The sequence below is a fragment of the Lagenorhynchus albirostris genome, chromosome 7 (genome assembly GCF_949774975.1).
Source record: "Lagenorhynchus albirostris chromosome 7, mLagAlb1.1, whole genome shotgun sequence".
NCBI classification, from domain to species: Eukaryota; Metazoa; Chordata; class Mammalia; order Artiodactyla; family Delphinidae; genus Lagenorhynchus; species Lagenorhynchus albirostris.
The window spans coordinates 42436674-42456516 of record NC_083101.1 but is presented as its reverse complement, the minus strand read 5'-3'; the positions used below and the strand labels follow the sequence as shown (position 1 = coordinate 42456516).

Here is a 19843-nt window from a genome sequence, read left to right as displayed (position 1 = left end):
CATACTGTGTGGCTTGAGGGATCTTAGTTCCCCGACCAGGGATTGAACCTGGGCCCCTGGCAGTGAAAGCGCAGAGTCCTAGCCACTGGACCACCAGGGAATCCCCAGTGTCTTTGATTTCTTAATCCACACAGTTTATATGTTCATGGAAAACATCAGAAAATGCAGATAAGGAAAATGAATGAAACATAAAAACAAAATTGCCCTTAATCCACCCATTCAGAGATAATCCCTGCTAACAGTTTTACATTAACCTTCCAGATATTTTGTATGCATCTATAATAAACACCTGTATTATATCATTAAAATAAGATGCATTTTAAAATTTATTTAGATCATTAAAATATTAAATAATAAAATAACCATTAAAATGTAATAAATCATTAAAAATGATTTTAGGAGTCATGTTATTTTGAAATTATTTCTTTATGTCAATATGTAATGAACAACTATCTAGTATTAATTATACATCCATATTATCATTTTCAGTATCTAAATAGTTTTATTTTTTAGATATACTCTGACTTCTTCAGCCAATCTTCTACTATTGAATAATTTAGCTGTTCTCAATTGTTTACAATTATATACAATGCTGTGGTGGATTGTCATCTACATATCTTTGGGACTTATAACTAATTAAACAATTAGTATAAATCCCTAGCAGTGGAATTAACTGGATCAAAGGGTATAACCACCTCAAAGGATTTTACAAATTACCATACAACTGGCAGATTTTACCAATTTATCCTCCTACCAGCAGTACATAAGCATGTCTATTTCTCTACATCCCTCTTTCTTTTTAATCTTTGCATTTCTAACAGGTAAAAAGGCACTATCACACATCAACTGTGGTTCTATGATTACAGAATGGTCAGATTTACCTTTAAAATTCGATTTAGAGAAGCACATATGGATGATGGGAGCAAGGGTTGTAACATACGCATAATGGGAATAAAAGAGGAGAAAAAAGAGAGGAAGGAACAGAAGAAATATTTGAAGCAGTAATGACTGAGAATTTCCCCAAATTAATGTCAGATACTAAGGGGGATAAATATCAAAAAACAAACAGAAACATGTAGACATATTATATTCAAGCTGCAAAAAATCAAAGATAAAGAAAAAATCTTAGAAGAAGCCAGAGGGGAAAAAAGCTCCTATAGATTAGCAAAGATAAGAATTACATCTGACCTCTCTTCAGAAACCATGTCAGCAAGAACAGAGTGCACTGATATATTTAAAGTGTTGAGAGAAAAAAATGACCACCATAGAATTCTGTACTCTATGAAATTATCCCTCAAAAGTGAAGGAAAAATAACAACTTTCTCAGACAAACAAAAACTGAGCAAACCTACTGCCAGTAGATATGCCTTGCAAGAAATAATAAAAGAAATCATTTAGAGAGAAAGAAAAGGATGTAGGTCAGAAACTCAGATCTACATGGAAAAAGAATAAGTGAAGGTCAGATAAAACCTTTCATTTTTCTTATTCTTAATTGATTTTGAACAGTTTGTTCAAAATAATATTACAATGTATTTGATTATGAATGCTTATATATATGCTTATGTATTCTTATGTGGAATGAATGACAGCAATGATACAAGAGACTCAAGGGAGGAATTAAGATTATTTTGTTATTATACGGTAGTCACACTACTGGTGAAGTGGTATAGTGTTATCTGAAAGTGGACTTGTATTTGTTTTAAGTGTATATTGCAAACTCTAGTTGCAACTACTAAAATAAGTGAAAAATATATATACAATCTATATGTTTAAGAAGATAAAATGAAACCATATAAAATGTTCAATTAAAACTGTAAGAGACAGAAAAGGAGACAAAAATAGGAACAAAGAACAAGGGCAAAACAGTATCAAATATGGCTGATATTGATCCAACCATATTGATAATCACTTTAAATGTTATTGGTCTAAATATACCAATTTAAAAACAGAAATTATAAGAGTGGATCAAAACACAAGACCAATTGTGTGTTGTCTACAAGGAAGTCACTTTAAATATCCAGACACATGTAGATTAAAGGTAACTGGATGAAGAAATATGTACCACACTAACACTAGTCAAAATAAAGCTGAAGTAGCTATATTAATTTCAGACAGAGCAGACTTCACAGCAAGGAAAGTTACGAAGAATAAAGAAAGACATTACATAAAGATAAAGGGCTTAATTCTCCAAGAAGATATAACAATACTTAATGTACATGCACCTAAAAATAGTGTCACAATATGTGAGGTGAAAACTGATATAACTGCAAGGAAAAAGAGATAAATCCACTATTATATTTGTAAACTTCAACATCCTTCTATCACAAATGGACAGATCCAGCAGGCAAAAAATCAGTAAGGACATAGTTACTCAACAGCACCATCAATCCACTGGATATTACTAACACCTATCGCCTACTTCATCCAAAAACAGAAACAGAACAGAAATCCTTCTCAAGCTCACATGGAACATTCACAAGATAGACCACATTTTGGGTCATAAAACATACCTTGATACATTTAGGACATGACACCATGTATGCTCTCAGACCACAATGGAATTAGACCAGAAATCAATAACAGAAGGATAGCTGGAAAATCCCAAAATATGTAGAGATTACAAAACACACTAAAAGGGAAAAAAGAAATTTTAAGATAAATTTTAAAATATTTTGAACTAAATGAAAATTAAAAATTATCAAACTTCGTGGGATGCAGAGAATACAGTGCTTAGAGGGAAATTGATAGCATTGAGTGCATATGATAGAAAAGAGGAAAGATCATATAAGGTATCAGACAGAAGAAAGATCAGTCATCTATGCTTCCACCTTAGGAAGCTAGAAAAAGAAGAGGAAATCAAATCCATTTTAAGTAGACAAAAGGAAATAATATTATAGCCAGGCTAACTGAGAAAAAAAGAGAAGATACAAATTACTAATATCAAAAATGAAAGAAGGGACATTATTACAGACCCCATGGACATTACAAGGATAATAAAGGAATACATTGTGATTCCCATAAATCTGATAATCTTCATGATATGGATCAATTCCTTGAAAGATACAATCTGCCAAAACTTATACAAGAAGAAATACACAATCTTGAATAGGCCTATATCTAATAAATAAATTGAATCAACAATTAATAACCTTCCAAATCAGGAAACAAAAGCCCCAGATGGATTCATTAGCGAATTCTACCAAACAGTTAAGGAAGACATTATGCCAATTATCTATAATCTCTTCCAGAAGACAGAGGAAAAACTTCCTAACTTATTCGATGAGACAGCAGTACCCAAATATCAAAAGCAGACAAAGATATTACAAGAAAGGAAAACTATGGACCATTATCTCTCATGAACTTAGATACAAATATCCTCAACAAACATGAGCAAATGAAACGCAACAATCTATAACAATTGCACACACCATGTCTGAGGGGATTTATTCCAGGTATGAAAAGATAGTTCAGTATCTGAAAATCAATGAATGACATCCATCACATCAATGGGCAAAAAAAGAAAAGTCACATGATCCTATCGATTGATGCAGAAAAAGCATTTGACAAAAATCCAACACCCATTCACCATAAAAATTCTCAGCAAAACTGGAAACAATGGGGAACTTCCTTGACTTGATAGAGAACACCTAAAAAAACCCCTTACAGCTAACCTCATGAGAAACTAGAAGCTTTCTGGCTAAGACTAGGAACAAAGCAGGAATGTTCCCTCCCACCACTACTTTTCAGTACTGTAGTGGAAGTCCAACCTAATGCAATAAGATAAGAAAGGGAAATAAAAAGTATATAATTTGGGAAGAAATAAAACTTTTGTTTGTTCACAGATGACATGATCATTTATATAGAAAGTCTGAGAGAAGTGATGACAAAAATCCTGGAACTAAGAAGTGACTACAGGCTGGTTGCAGCACACAAGGTTAATGCAGCATACAAGGTTAGTACAGCATACAAGGTCACTTGCCTATATACCAGTAATGAACAAATGGAATTTGAAATTAAAAACACAATATTGTTTACATTAGGAGGAAAAAAATGAAATGCATAGGTGTAAATCTAACAAAATATGTACAAGATCTAAATGAAGAGAACTACAAAACTCTGATGAAAGAAATCAAAGAACTAAATAAATGCGGAGCTATTTCATGTTCCCAAATAGGAAGATTCAATAATATCAAGATGTCAGTTTTTCCTCACTTGATCTACAGATTCAACACAATCCCAATCAAAATCACAACAAACTGATATCAACAAACCGATTCTAAAGTTTATATGGAAAGGCAAAAGACCCAGAATAGACAACGCAATACCGAAGAAGAAGAATAAAGTTGGAGGACTGATACTATTTGACTTCAAAACTTACCTATAAAGCTGTCATATCAAGACGGTATTGGCGAAAGAACAAATAGAGAACCCAGAAATAGACCCACATAATTACAGTCAACTGATCTTTGAGAAAAGAGCAAAGGCAATAAATGGAGAAAAGACAGTCTTTACAACAAATGTTGCTGGAACAACTGGACATCCATATATTAAAAAAAAAAAGACTCTAAACACAGATCTTTCACAAAAATGAACTAAAAAATGGATCACAGACCTGAATGTAAAATGCAAAACTATGAAAATCTAGGATGAAAATCTAGATGACCTTGGTATGGCAATGATGCTTTAGCTATAACACCAAATACACAATCCATGAAAGAAATAATTGATCAACTAGACTACATTAAGATTAAAGACTACTCTGCAAAAGACAATGTCAAAAGAATGAGAAGACAAGCTACAGACTGGGAGAAAATATTTGCAAAAGATGTAACTGATAAAAACTGTTATCCAGAATATACAAAAACCTCTTAAAATACAACAGTAAGAAAACTAACAACCAGATGAAAAAATGGATACCTGAACAGCTCACCAAAGGAGATATGCAGATGACAACTAAGCATATGAAAAGGTGCTCCATATCGTATGTCATTAGGGAAATGCAAATTAAAATAAAGAAATATCTCTACATACCAATTAAAATGGCCCAAATCTGGAACACTGACAACACCAAATGCTGGGGAGGATGTGCAGCAACAGTTTTCATTCAGTGCTGGTGGGAGTGCAAAAATGGTACAGCCACTTTGGAAGCCAGTTTGGTAGTTTTTTAAAAAACTTAACGCCCCCTTATCATATGATCTAGCAATTGCACTTGCTGGTATTTGTCGAAAGGAGTGGATAACTTATGTACACACAAAAACCTGGACATGGATGTTGACAGCAGCCTTATTCATAATTGCCAAAACTTGGAAGCAACCAAGATATCCTACTGTAGGTGAACAGAATAATACACTGCGGTACATCCGGACAATGGAGTATTACTCAGCACTAAAAGGAAATGAGCTATCAAGACATAAAAGGACATGGAGGAGTCTTAAATGCATGTTAATAAGTGAAAGAAGCCAATATGAAAAGTCTACATTCTGTATAATTCCAACGTAGGACATTTGGAAAACGTAAAACCCATGATACCACAATGGTGAATACATGTCATTATACATTTTTCAAAATCCATACACTACACAACGGAAAAAGTGAACCTTAAACTATGGACTTTGAGTGATAAGTGTCAATGTAGGTTCACTGATTGTAACAAATGTACCAGATGTAACAAACCCCTCGTTAGGATGATGATAATGGGAGAAGCTACACACGCATGGGGGAAATTGCTGTACTTTTCGTTCAATTTTGCTGTGAACCTAAAACTGCTCTAAAAAAATTAAGTCTCTTTATATATAAAAAACAATTAGACTTCCTAAATATCCCTTCCCCCCACCGTTCCCCCCTGGTAACAATAAGTTTGTTCTCTAAGTCTGTGAGTCTGTTTCTGTTTTGTAAATAAGTTCATTTGTATTATTTTTTTTTTAGATTCCGCATATAAGTGATATCATACTTCTGACTTACTTCACTCAGTATGACAATCTCTAGGTCCATCCATGTTGCTGCAAATGGCATTATTTCATTCTTTTTAATGGCTGAGTAATATTCCATTGTATATATGTACCACATCTTCTTTATCCATTCCTTTGTTGATGGACATTTAGGTTGCTTCCATGTCTTGGCTATTGTAAACAGTGCTGCAGTGAACACTGGTGTGCATGTATCCTTTTGAACCATGTTTTTCTCCAGATATATATATAGTTAGGGAGTTTGGAACTGACATGTACACACTGCTATATTTAAAATGGATAACCAACAAGGACCTACTGTATAGCACAGGGAACTCTGCTCAATATTATGTAACAATCTAAAAGTGAAAGGAATTTGAAAAAGAATAAAAAACTAACAAATCAAAAAAAAAAAACCCAATTAGATAGTAGTGATTTTGTCCAATTCAGTGAATATACTAAAATCCATTGATGTGCACACTTTAAGAGGGTGAATTCGATATTTTATGAATTAAATCTCAATAGGCTGTTTAATCTCTTTTACTATTTTTCAATTGAATCTTTTCTACTTCCTGTATGGCTGGACTCCGCTTCTGAAATACTCTTTCCTTCCCAAGTGAGTCACCCGTTCAGCAAGTCTCCTGCAAGTGTGTATAGTCTGTCCACTGCTGCCCTCACCCTGCTGCCCTCACCCAGTTTGCTGCTACCAACTGACTTGCTACTGCGCAGTCCCCATCTCTTATGAAAACACTGAGCCTCGTCTGTGGACTCACCCAGACTGAAAAGCAGGACACTAGCACTTCTGGTTTGCTTCTTGCATAACTGCTTTATTTCAGCAAAGAACATTTCTGACGTAAGAAAAAAATCTTGATGACAAAAAGAATAATTCAACAGGAATATGCAAAAACTTCAAACTTATAATGTACATAATAATGAAGTCTCAAAATATAAGTGTGGAATTTAAAATATAGACAAGTTTACAACCAAAGTGGGATATAAAATGAAAACAAAAAAAACCAGACAAACAAAAAAACACCTCAGTCAGTGAGGGGAAAAAAAACCCCTACACACTGTTTTTCAGATGGCTTTATTTTTTTCACCCCCAAAAGTGAGAGGACATTTTTTTCGTTTTTTTCAGGGATTCATTTCTGTATACAAAATATTTTTATAACACAGGATTGTAGATCATATATCAAATGACTCTGCCAATGTATGCAATTTTTACTTTACAGGTATATTTTTACTCTATTTATCTAAAAGAAATATATACCTTAAAATAAAAGTTTAATTTAAATTAAATTTAAATATTTAAAAATTTTCCAACGTTCCCAAATTACATAAATGGGTAGTTGCTCTCCAAGTGATTTCAGTATCAAAGAAAAATCACATGCTAGTGGTTAATTATTTATGTTTATAATGTTAAAATGCTGGTGTTAATATTAGCATTTAATTTTTAAATGCATTTAGAGTAAACAAAATAAAGGTGGAACTACGCAAGTAACAATTCAAAACCAAAAAATTTATAGCAAATGTCACGTTAAAATGTCCATTTCCAAAATACAAATGCTTATGCACTACAATTGGGAGGAAAAATTCCTTAAGGAGGACATGTAAAGGACAAAGTTTAAAAGACCAATAAACTGAGCCACACCAAAACGCACCATTTAAGGCAGTAAAAAGCAAGTCACAGAGTAGCAGAAGTTATTTGCAATATAGATAACATACAAAGAGCTTGAATCAAGAATATAAAAAGGACTCTATGGGGACTTCCCTGGTGGCATAGTGGTTAAGAATCCACCTGCCAACGCAGGGGACACGGGTTCAAGCCCTGGTCCGGGAAGATCTCACGTGCCGTGGGGCAACTAAGCCCGTGCTCCACAACTACTGAGCCTGCGCTCTAGCGCCTCTGAGCCACAGCTACTAAGCCCGTGCGCCTAGAGCCCGTGCTCCACAACAAGAGAAGCCACTGCAATGAGAAGCCGGAGCACCGCAATGAAGAGTAGCCCCCGCTCACAGCAACGAAGACTCAACGCATCCAAAAATAAATAAAAAATTCAAAAAAAACACAAACTGATTTCTTTAAAAAAAAAAAAAAAGGACTCTATGTTAATAATGTTTTTCCAAAAAGTCAGATCAATAGAAAACTGGCAATAGAATCAAATAGGCACTTCAAAAAGAGGACACCCAATGGTAAAGAAATACATAAAGAACTCAGTCTCATTATAATCAGGGAAATGCAAATTGACACCACAGTGAGATGCTACTACACACCCATTATAATGATTAAAATTGAAAAGCTGACCATATCTTTGTTAGCAAGGATACTGGTCAACAGGAACACACATGTACTGTTGGTGGAAGTGTAAACTGTTTTCAAAGTTCAAACTGGTAGTGTAGTGGGTTGAATGGTGACCCCCTCAAAAGGTATGTCCATGCCATAACCCCTAGAACCTGTGAATGCAACCTTATTTGGAAAAAGTCTTTGCAGATGTAATTAAGTTAAGGATTTTTAGATGAGATCATTCTGGATTATCTACTGGGCCCTACATCCAATGACAGGAGTCCTTTTAAGAGACAGCGGAGAAGACAAAGACACAGACAAGAAGGCCATGTGAAGACAGAGACTGGAGCTATGTAACCAGAAGGAATGCCCACAGTCACCAGAAGCTGGATGAGAAAAAGAAGGGATCCTCCCCGCTATAGCCTTCAGAAGGATTTCAGCCCTGCTGATACCTTGGACTTCTAACCTCCAGAATTATGAGCCAATAAATGTCTGTGGTCGTAACCCACCAAATTTATGGTGATCTGTTACAGCAGCCCTAGAAAATGAATATAGGCAGTATCTAGTACAGTTGAACATATACATTCCCTGTGAACTCTAGTCAGGAGAAAATCAGGCACATATAAGGCAAAAAACATGAAAAGAATATTCATATCAGCATTATTCATAAGAGTCCCAAAGAGAAAACCACTCAGATGTCCATCAAAAATCGGATGGAAAAATGAATTGTGGTATATTCATTTAATTGAATAATATAAAGTAATAAAAATGAAAAACTGAAGCTACACAACATGGATTTATCTAATAAACTTATTCTGAACACAAGAAGGTAACACAAAAAATTCATTTACTTTCTTTTATATGAAGTTCAAAATACACAAAATTAATCTACGGTGTTAGAAGTCAAAATAGTACCCTTGGGGAAGAGGAAACGGGGTGGTTTTAATAGACATAATGCTAGAACCCTGCACCCCAAAATTTGAAATCACAATTTTAAGTGCATGTGGAACATTTATAAAAATTGACCACTTCAATGACAAAAGCAATGTCCTAAACAATAAATGGTGACATTCATGGATGGTAACATTCAATACTGTAAAGTTGAGAAACCAACCTCAAATTTACCTATACATTTATTAAAATTTCAATCAAACTTGTGTTTTGGTATTTGATAGGCTGATCTTAAAATTCAAATGAAAGACTAAAAAACCAAGAATAGCCAAGAAAATTCTGAAGAGCAACAAGGTAGGTAGACTTGATACTCTAGATATCTAAACTGTTGATCTGATAACTTTTATATTGCTACAGGAGTAGTAAATACATCAGTCAAATAGAGGGCCCAAAGAAAAGACCCATGTGTGTAATAAAACTTGACTCACATCTCAAGTGTCATTAATATTGATGGGAAGAAGGACTACCAGATGAGCTAACAAAATAAAAAAATACATCTGCTTAAAGTCCTTGGAGTGCTAAACAGTAGTGAAGAAATACCAGGTCAGAATTTGGGGAAGGACAAGTCTGGAGAAGTGAGCCCAGGCTTTGGGGCCACTTTCCCATGGAGGTATTTGCTGATTCTGGAGATGGCAGCTGAGAGACCTGAGGGGATGAGGCTCCAGTGAACCACAACTGCTTTGTCCTAGGCTATGCACTGGGAGTGAGGGTATGCCCAAGGAAACAGGCACCTGCAGCTCAGCTCTCTAGCCACCAAAAGGGCTAACATGAAAAAGACTGACAATACCAAGGGTTGGCAAAGATGGGAAGTGACAGGAACTTTCTGACATGGCTGGCAGGACTGTAAATTGGTTCATTCCCTTTGGAAAATACTTTCACCTTATCTATTAAAGTTGAAGATATGTATTCCCTATATGCCCGCAATTCTACTCCTAGGTATATAGCCAACAGAAATGTAAAATCAGGTACATCGAGGGACCTTTACATGAATAGTCACGGAAATGTTATTTGTAATATTCCCATACTGGAAATACGTGAAAAGTCTATACTTAGTAAAATGGATAAACAAATTGTGGTATTTTTAGGCAACAGAATACTATATGGCAATGTAAACGAATGAGTTATGTAAAATATATATACCTCACAAACATAACACTGAGCAAAAGAAGCCAGACACCAAGGTTTATATAAATAGCATACTGCTTTTAAAGGTCAAAAAACACACTATTTGATTCCCTTTGTGTAACAGTTAAACACTAGTAAAAACCATAGTGTTCAGGAATGCATAGTTAAGCATTAAAACTAAAGAGAGAAGCAAAGAAGTGATTACCTTACAGAACTGTGGTTACCTGCTGGGGGAGGGGCACTAACAGGGCTTCAGTGGTCTTACAATGTTCTATTTCTTGACAGGGGTTTTGGACGCACAGATGCTTTGTGATAAACCAATGCTCTGCACGCTTTTTGTATTTGTGTACTTTTCATGTATCTTTCATAATTAAAAAGGTAAGAAAACAGCAGTGGAGATGGATGACGGATTTATTATTCAATACATGGTATTGGATCAACTGAACAGAAATATGGCAAGAATATATTAAATCTTTACTTCCTATCACACACAGAGATCAATTACAGGTGTATAAAAAACCTAGGAAAAGCAAAAACCTTGTAAGTTTTAATAGAAAATATGGGATGGATCTTCATATTCTATGGAATAAAATTAATTCCTGAAGAAAATACAATAATACAACCAATAAAGGCAATGAGTGAGCTGACCACATTAAGATGAAAACTGTTCTATAAGATAAAGTGAAAAGACAAACCATACACTAATAAGTTCTATATGTATAACCAGCAAACAGTAATAACCAGACTACTGAAAACTGCGTATGTATCGACTGAAAAAAGAGACAACTCCACTGGGGATTGGGGTGAGGGAGAGAACAGGCAAGGGTAGGAAAAGGTGATCCATATTACAAACAACCTGGCTGGCTGAGATGAAACATGGTAGGGCATAGTCACACAATGGAATGAGACGGTGATCTAAATAAATGAATTAGAGCCATGTGCTGCAACATGAAAAAAATCTCTAAAACAATGTTGAATTAAAAAAAAAGGACAAAATGCAAAATAAAATCATTTTACAATAATAAAATTTATAATCATGCATACTATTTAAAATCCAATATTACATATTCCTTATCAACACATATATATATAGTAAAAACATGAAAAAATATGCTTAGGAATGATAAATGTTAACTTGAGACCAGTGGCTTCTTCTGCGGAGAGAGAGAAAGGAATCAGGGAAGTTTACACAAGGACTTTGATTGTATCTATACCATTTTATTTCTGTGAAAATAAAGATTCAAAGCAAATATGTCAAAAATTTCAAGTTCTCTATAATTTTATAGTCTCCTGTATCACTGAAATAAAAACAAAGGTAAACCAAGTGCACTTCCCTAGCTATTCTCAGTTTTATTCTTACATCAAGCTGTGGGTTTAGACCCCATGTTGCTGGCCCATCACAGACTTTGATACCATGGCACCAACTTACACTGAAGGAAGCTTAAGAAACAGGCCTCGTGATTCTGATATTTGGCTTCCTGGAGGGGATTCCCATCATGGATATAACTTACTACCTCCTGCAGCATCTCTGTACAAGGTTGAGGGAATAGTCACTGGGAGGGCCCAGTACCAGGAGAAGCTAACTTTTTCTTTTTATATAGACATAGTGAATCTTGTAACAGACCATGGTTACTTCCTTTTATTGGGTGCTAAGAGACGCTTGACTAAATCTATGGACTACCACTAGGAAAGGTACCTGATTGCCTGATTTGTATTTTAATTCTTCATCTCACTCTCCAATCCTTACTGTCCTTTCATCCAGATTTTTCAGGTGATTTATTTTATCCTACTGTGTGTATGTGATTATGTACACACACACACACATGGAGGCATATAATATAAAGGAAAAATCTGATAGATTTCTATTATATTAAAATTTAAAACTTCTATAGATCAAAAGGCACCATTAAGAGAATAAATGGCAAGCTACAAAGTGGAAGAAGATGTTTGCAGTACACATGACAAAAGGTTTACATCCAAGAGTGTAAGGAACTCCCACAAATCAGTAAAAAAAAAAAAAGATGGAAAATTCAAAAGAAAAATGGACAAAGTTGGTAAACAGCAGAGCTAAAGTTCCAGCCTGAAGTCTTACTTCATTTTACTTAAAAAAATTATCATTTCACGTATTTGTAATGCCATCACCTAGCAACAATGACCATCACGCTTTACACTTTGGTCCTGGTAGAAAATCTTCCGTTTTCTTTTTTTTTTTTTTTTGGGGGGGGTGGGTGTGCTAATAACCTTCCCTATAATAAGTGTATATATGTAATTTGTTGTGATTACAGAAATCAGATTATACCAAATATACTACTTTGCAATCTTTTTCATATAATTCATCTTCAAAAAAAAAAACTATTGCATAGATTACACTAATATGGGTTCCATATAGTCTTTAAAAGATTTCCAATATACATTCACACAAAAGGTGTCCCTGTGTGTCTGCTTCCCCACACGCTTACCAGCACTAAGTGCAGGTCTCTGGTTCAGACTCATAAATGGTGATCAGAATACCTCCTTCTGGCTTCCTTCAAGCATTGAGAACAAAGCAATTAAGGAGGAGTAAAATAATGAGCAAACAGAAATGCCAGCTAATGAAAAGGGTGTGGAAAGGAGTTTAGAAAAGAAACAGTGGCTGAAAATGAACAAAGGAATGAGGAAATGGGAAAGGGGTTAAATATAAAAAAAGTAGGGCGCCTTTCAGGAATATTCTTGTTAATCAGGCCATGACTCTGAGTCGTATACTAAAGACTGAGGGGCAAGGTGCAGTTTCTGATTTCATAATTTGATTAAGAGTCGATAAAGGAGGGCTAGAACCAATCCCACTGAGACCGGATATCTTAACCTAAGCTCGCTCTTTTGGAGTTCAAATTTCTTCTCCTCAATTTTTAGTCAGTTTCCTCCCCCTAGAGCTGAATTTTATCTGGAGAAAAAATTCCCAAACTTCACTTGAAGTTTTTAGAGCAGAACAAAGTACATGTTTCACACTTTTAAAGAAAATGTTCAGACTCTGGTTGCAGCTGAATAACTTCAAAATGGCTTCATTTTAAAACTTAGTAGAGGCGAAATATCTGAAGGAAATGCATATTTTAGATTATTTGTTTTAAACTAGTTTAATTGCTGGTAAAGGATCTCTGGCTGGTCTCATGTGAGTATAACAAGAGGTTAGAGGTGGAGAAGAGGGGTTGAACTCCTGCAGGGTCAGGATTTTCATTCTACCTCTATGTTCTTGGCCACCTTTAACAGTTCCTCTTGCTTTTCCTCTCAGTTTATCCCTATCTTCTGGAAGACACTGTGAAGCAGGGGAAAGAAAGCTGGTCTAGAAGGGGAGGAATGGGGGCCCTGAGTGACCTGGGCCATGGGCCTTAATCTCTCCATTCTTGTATCCTCAGCAAACCTGATCTTCTCACTTCACGGGAGGTCAGCTGGTGAGATTCAAATAAGTAATGGTTTAAGCAAGTTTTGAATAGGCATAAAGCGCTAAGGTATTATAAATGTCTACTCTCTCCTTTTACTATTCTTTTTTAAATCAATTGAGCAACTCCAAGAATCAGATTTGAAGGATAAATGTTTATGGGAATCCATCCTGGTTCAAAGGAGGACCTGGGGTACAGGGAACTATCTCGATATTTTAATAAAACTAACACCTAATTGGTTGTGACCATTTCAAAAGAATTAAGGTAAGTTAGAAGCATACATTCAAAAAGGAAGCATCGGAGAAAAGGGGCCTAAGTCTTTGGGATTCTATAAAAAGCTTGGTCTGTAAGACAGTCCCTGAGTCAATATATGAGAAACAAGTTTGTATTAGTGCTCAGATACTCATGTAACAGAGAACCACAAAAAACAAGGACTAAAAAAGACAGAATCTGGATACACACTGATGAGCTGAAACATGTTATGTTAATGCCTTATTGTGTGCTCCGGCTCTCAGGGGTACTGAAATAATGTACGCGTGAAAGAATTACAGCAGAGTAACTGGCTCCGTTCTGGTGTGCTATCAAAGGGAAACCAAGACAGCACTGAAGGAATATGTAAATCAACACAGCTCTACAACCCTGATTATGCTCACCCACTATCTGATAACATATTTCCTTCTTTGGAGGAAAAAAAAGAAAGAAAGAAATTCATTCCCCAAACTCTTGGGAGGCTGAGAATCTAGACAGACAAAAGCACATCTACATAAAAATTTTCAGGATTAATACATAATAAAAGCCAAAGCAATAATCTAAAATAAAATACTTCCCTTAGCTGCTTTTGCTTGTGGTCTGCAATGTATTTTCCACAGTTCCCCAAGATAAAAGGGAGATTGTCAGTATCCATTTCCAGGTTTTTCTCACGAATATATATCAAGGGAAGTACAACAAAGTCTGCTTTGGATTAAAGTTATGAACATCAGATTTCAAAACCAAGAACAAAATGTTTTAGGAGTCTATTCCAGCTGTGTCTCACCAAATCCTGAAAATGTGGGGAAAGTAGAATTCTATAGTTCTGAGTTTTTTTTAATGATTTAAGAAAGTAGAGAGGCAATGACATTTTCATATATTACTATAACAGGAAAAGAAAAAAGAATAATGGACTACATCCTGACATTAAAAAATACTTTTGACAGTGTTTCCTAATTACCAACAGTGATGACTATGGCTAACATGGATGAAGAAATTAATGAGCAGTATTTTTTTCTTATTATGTTTAAGATCATCTCCAATACTACCATTAGGCTTGAGTGATATCTGCCTGATATCTGAAAAGAACACCATAAAATTACAAGGTAGGCTTTAAAAATATTCACAAGTGGTTAGAGAGTCCTAATGAACAATAATAGAGTTATTGTTTTAATTTGTAGCATAAGGCATCACCACAGGAATCAAAGAAACTGATGTATTTTTAGATGTGTGTACTGCTTATACATTGAATGGCGAGTTACTGTGGAAACTTTCATTCTGTGGAAACTTTAACTGGCTTTATGTGCTAGAATTAGCTGATGAGTTGCAAATTTTAAAGTGGTAAACTGATTAGCATTAAATCACAAAATATATTTCTTTATAAATAGAATGCATTTATCTCACATAAAATGTGTATTGATAAACACTTGTTTTCCTCTAGCTATAATGTAAACAGTGACATAAGAAATAAAATTATGCATGCGTCTTACATCTTCTGTGCAGTTGAAAATGTCTTAAATTTTATTTCACTGGACAGCAAACTAAAGAAAAGAAATGATGACCTTTATAACTAAGGCCTTCCTTCTCTCGGACTCTCTATTTTGACAAAAGCATCCCTCTTTTATGAGGTCCTTTACGACAATGTTGATTTTTTTTTTTCCATTTCTGTATCTCTTTAGATACCCTGGTATCCAGCACATAGTAGATGAGTGCTCAAAATATTTTTTGTCTTGATTCAACATTCAAAGAAATAAAAAATGTTGGTCATATGCTTCCAAGATATGTAGTATGTTTAAAATACTATACCCAAAGATTATGGAACAACTAACAGATATAAAAATAAAAATACGTATAGAGATGTCATAGCTCAAATTCTGATGGTAACTGCTTAACTCAAAGTGTGATAACTGATTCTCATATATCTTAGCATGCTTTTCAGGCACTTTGCATTACGGCTACAGAGGGCAAATGGCTGATAAACCTCATTGTTAAAAAGAAGTCCCTTAAATAGCAAGATATACATGAACAACAACAAAAAGAACTTCTTTGATTGGTTCAAAAGCCCATATACTTGTAACCCAGGAAACATTTGAAATGCATGAATAGGTAACTCAGCTCTATATGGGATATTGGTTCATAACTCTTCATCAACCCTACGTACAAAAAAAAATGCTATGTAGGACTTGATATGTATTTTAAGAGATATTAATACCTGCAGAAAAATAAAGTATTTAAAAGGACCAAAGAAGCCAGAATTCTTATGTACCAAAACAACTGTACAAAATTAGAAGTACATTTTAACATTCCAGATCTTATTTTAATCAGCTATTGGGGGTACTCACTTCCTTCTCTTTATTTTCTACCCTATTAGGAGGAAATTTAATATCTACTATTGGCATGTCAGTCTGCAAACTCTGCCTCTAACAGTATAACAATGGTGTCTTCTCCATTCTCCGAATACACACCGAACTCCAGATCAAAGTCATGGTTTTCTGTGCCCCTTAATTATCCTCCACAATCAACTCTGACTCACCACGGAGCCTTTATCGTCCTAAAAATCCATATTTATACTTGTTAGAATTTCACGCAATAGGGAGGAGATGACAACACTGAATCAGTTCTCCAGACAGGCATATCAAGGATGCTTTGTCAATCACCCAGTGCTTAGTAGAGACAAAGTTATGCAGTAGCCTATGGAATTCTGTAAGAGCAGAAAGGCCACATCACTAGGACACTTCTTGGCTCCAGAACAGACTGATTTAGAGCCCAGCTGCAAAGTCATTCACATTCGCCAAGAGAGGTTTTGAGTACTCTTTGGGACCCACCCCTCATACGAACAACAATTTAAACAAAATGAAAACAGAACAAAACAGGCTGACTCACTCCAACACTCCCAACTCCATCCTGTAGGAAGAAGGTTATAAAATAATGCGACAATTAGCCTAGGGATTTCCTTGTTATTTTCATTTTCAGAGCCTCCGCGTAGTGTTAAAAGTATCACATAGGGTCCAATTAGACCTGAACACACAGACCTGCTCAAACATCTTCCTGTTCTGAGTACACCATGTGGTACCACAGGGTTATTTAAAAAAATTTCCAAAGCAGTAGTTAAGAAAGCAATGAAGTCAGTTTACCCCATACCCTATCATTTATCCGTCCACAGAGCACTCACCTCATTGTCTGACTCGACGAGAACTTGATCGTATTCACTAAGCGCTACTAGAAACATGATAGAGGTGACATTTTCAAAGCAGTGTATCCATTTTCTTCTCTCTGACCTTTGGCCCCCTACATCGACCATTCTGCAAGGTTAATAATATTCATATTAATAGCACATAAAAAATATCAATATAAATATAGCTTTACTTACAAACTTAGGAACCCTACTCTCTAAAGAGAATGGTCATCAAAACCAATCCAATTAACACTTATTGAACATCTACTAATTTTCTGTTACCTAACAATCAAAGTCAAGACATTCTGGGTAATAACTCATTGCAGTAATTAGAAAGTTACCTGATATACATAAAAATTATAATTTTGTAAAAAAAAAAAAAAAGAAAACCTGTGCCAAGCCAAGGAAAAAGTCTGTTTTATTTAATCAAGCACAGAAGAGTCAGAAACAAAACGCGTTTTATTTGTGTTCAGCTCTAATGGCAAATACTGACTTCAGTTTCTTTTCCTATAAAATGAGAATGAAGATCCTCATGTATTTCTCAAGGAAGCTACTAGGAATGACTACAAATGCATTTAAAAGATGTAAGATGCTATGTATTTCAACATGGCTGTGTAATGCTTCAACTAACTGCAAACAAAACCTCACTGATCTTCATCAGGAAGGTAAGCTTTTGGGGCTGTTTTTTCTTTCCAGTATTGACTATAATTTGGGACAGTCCAATCACATTGGGTAACACGGTGCAATCAGCCTTATGCACAAGTCAACTTGCTAAACTGCTAGAAGTGGTATGTATAAAAACATCAAGATGCTATAAGAGGCCACCATTTGAACTATACCGAGGACTTGTTGTTACACATCAATTCTGTGCTCAGGAATCAACACTGGCATCAATTAATTTGAGTGCTAGTGTATACAGAAAATATCTAGCAGAACTTGGTAATGAATCCAAGTTTCTTCAAATTGCTGAATCCATAACTTGACTAAAATGTGCACAATGTTTACAAGATAAAATATTTTCAGAAAATGAGAGTTTTAGGTATAAAAGTTTGAGAGTAGGGCTCTTTAAGTGTTTGTTGAAAACTGCAGTTGTTCCTGGTATTTTCCTGCCTCTAAGGATCAAACCTAAACTAAGAAATCAAGAATCTTCCAGTGACTGCTTTGAAAAGTTTCCTATGAAACATATCTGAGGGGCAAAACAATGGATCCAGGGAGACCTATGAACTACAGACATCAAAACTAGAATTCTTAGGTCTTTAGAAATATTAAAATGCTAGCTCTTCTCTGATGTCAAGTCAATAATATGCTCATTTATATAAAATCCTCATTCCATGAAATCCTGTCATGCTAAACCCTATAAGATGTTTTTGATGGTAGCAAGAAATTATTCTCCTAAGTCATTACTTTTACTGAAGTGCCAAAGAATGTCCTTTAAAAGCTAGTGCCCAAAATGTAGGGAAAATCCCAAGATGTAACAGTAACCTGGTTTCAGATTTCAGTAATCATAAAGCAAAAAGGAGATGAAAATCTCCATGGAATGCTCTATGTTTTCTGAAAATATTCTAACATGGTTATAAGCAGAAGGAAATTTGGTGTCTCAAGTTAAAGATCTCTAAACACAATGAACTCAAAACTTAATCCAGAATGCTGGAGCTACCAGCATTGGGAGCCTTGGTGATCATCTAATGTAACCATTTTAATGATGAAAAAAACGAGGCTCAGAAATTATTTCCAAAGTGTCACCCTCTTTATGGCTATGTCCATTAGAGTAGCGTAAGGCAGCCAGATGTAACCACAGGTGCGGAGATTGATCAGAATGAAACACACAGTGCTTTGCAGGGAATGATGGCGGGCCTGCCCATCAGGGTCACATGGCAGAGTTACATCACAGGAGTTACATTCATTTCCACTTCACAACCCTGTACTGTACGTAGTTGTCTTAAATGGATGGCTCTCCCAAGGAACTCAACTCTCTGCACCCAAAGACATATTCATATGGCCTCATTTCTCCATGTACCATGTGGTTTGTATTCTAACTAAAAGTAGGTCTGAGTGACTGTGTAATAAGAGATTAAATGAAAGTACATCAGTCTTGTTTATTTTTTCTCATCTTAAAAAAAATTAGACCACTTCAGCTGAAGTATTACCCAGAAAGAATGGCAGCAGTAAGGGAGAAAGTAATAAACTTTCATTCTATTTTTCTATGTAAATTTAGACTAGGTTAATCAATCCATTTCCAAAACATGTATTTTAAAATTTTTCAGGCAACTCATTTTAGGAGTACAAAACAGCCCGCATTCTTATTGCTACTGAAAAATTCTACCTTGGTACCAGAGGACCTGGAGGAATCAACATGAAAGCTTCTGACAACCTGTAATTTCTGCTATTAATAGGGTTATAATTTATATCTTTATACAAATGTAAAAATACAGTTTTTACATGTACATGTTTTATATGTAAAAATACAGTTTGTACAATGTACAAACATTGACCTCATAGGTAAAATGATTCCCAACCAGTTTTAGTCTGGACCAATGTTCGAGTAACTTTTAACCATCAGCAAACTATTCACTGATTTCTCAGTGATTTATCTTATTTATCTTATTTTCTGAAATAAGAAACCTGCCCATACACCTTTCCTCTGCTTCCTCTTTCAGGGACACATTATTTCATTTGTGTCTCCAATGATAATAATTGTTATAAAGGT

General features: G+C 35.1%; 1 protein-coding gene across 1 annotated transcript in view; it reads right to left on the bottom strand.

The window, feature by feature from the left end:
* Positions 1–19843, bottom strand: part of GNAQ (G protein subunit alpha q) — a 292088-nt gene that overhangs the window by 51689 nt on the left and 220556 nt on the right. Inside the window, exon 5 of the mRNA XM_060154953.1 lies at positions 17134–17263. Coding sequence (XP_060010936.1) covers positions 17134–17263 — 130 coding nt within the window. The remainder of the gene's footprint in view (positions 1–17133; positions 17264–19843) is intronic.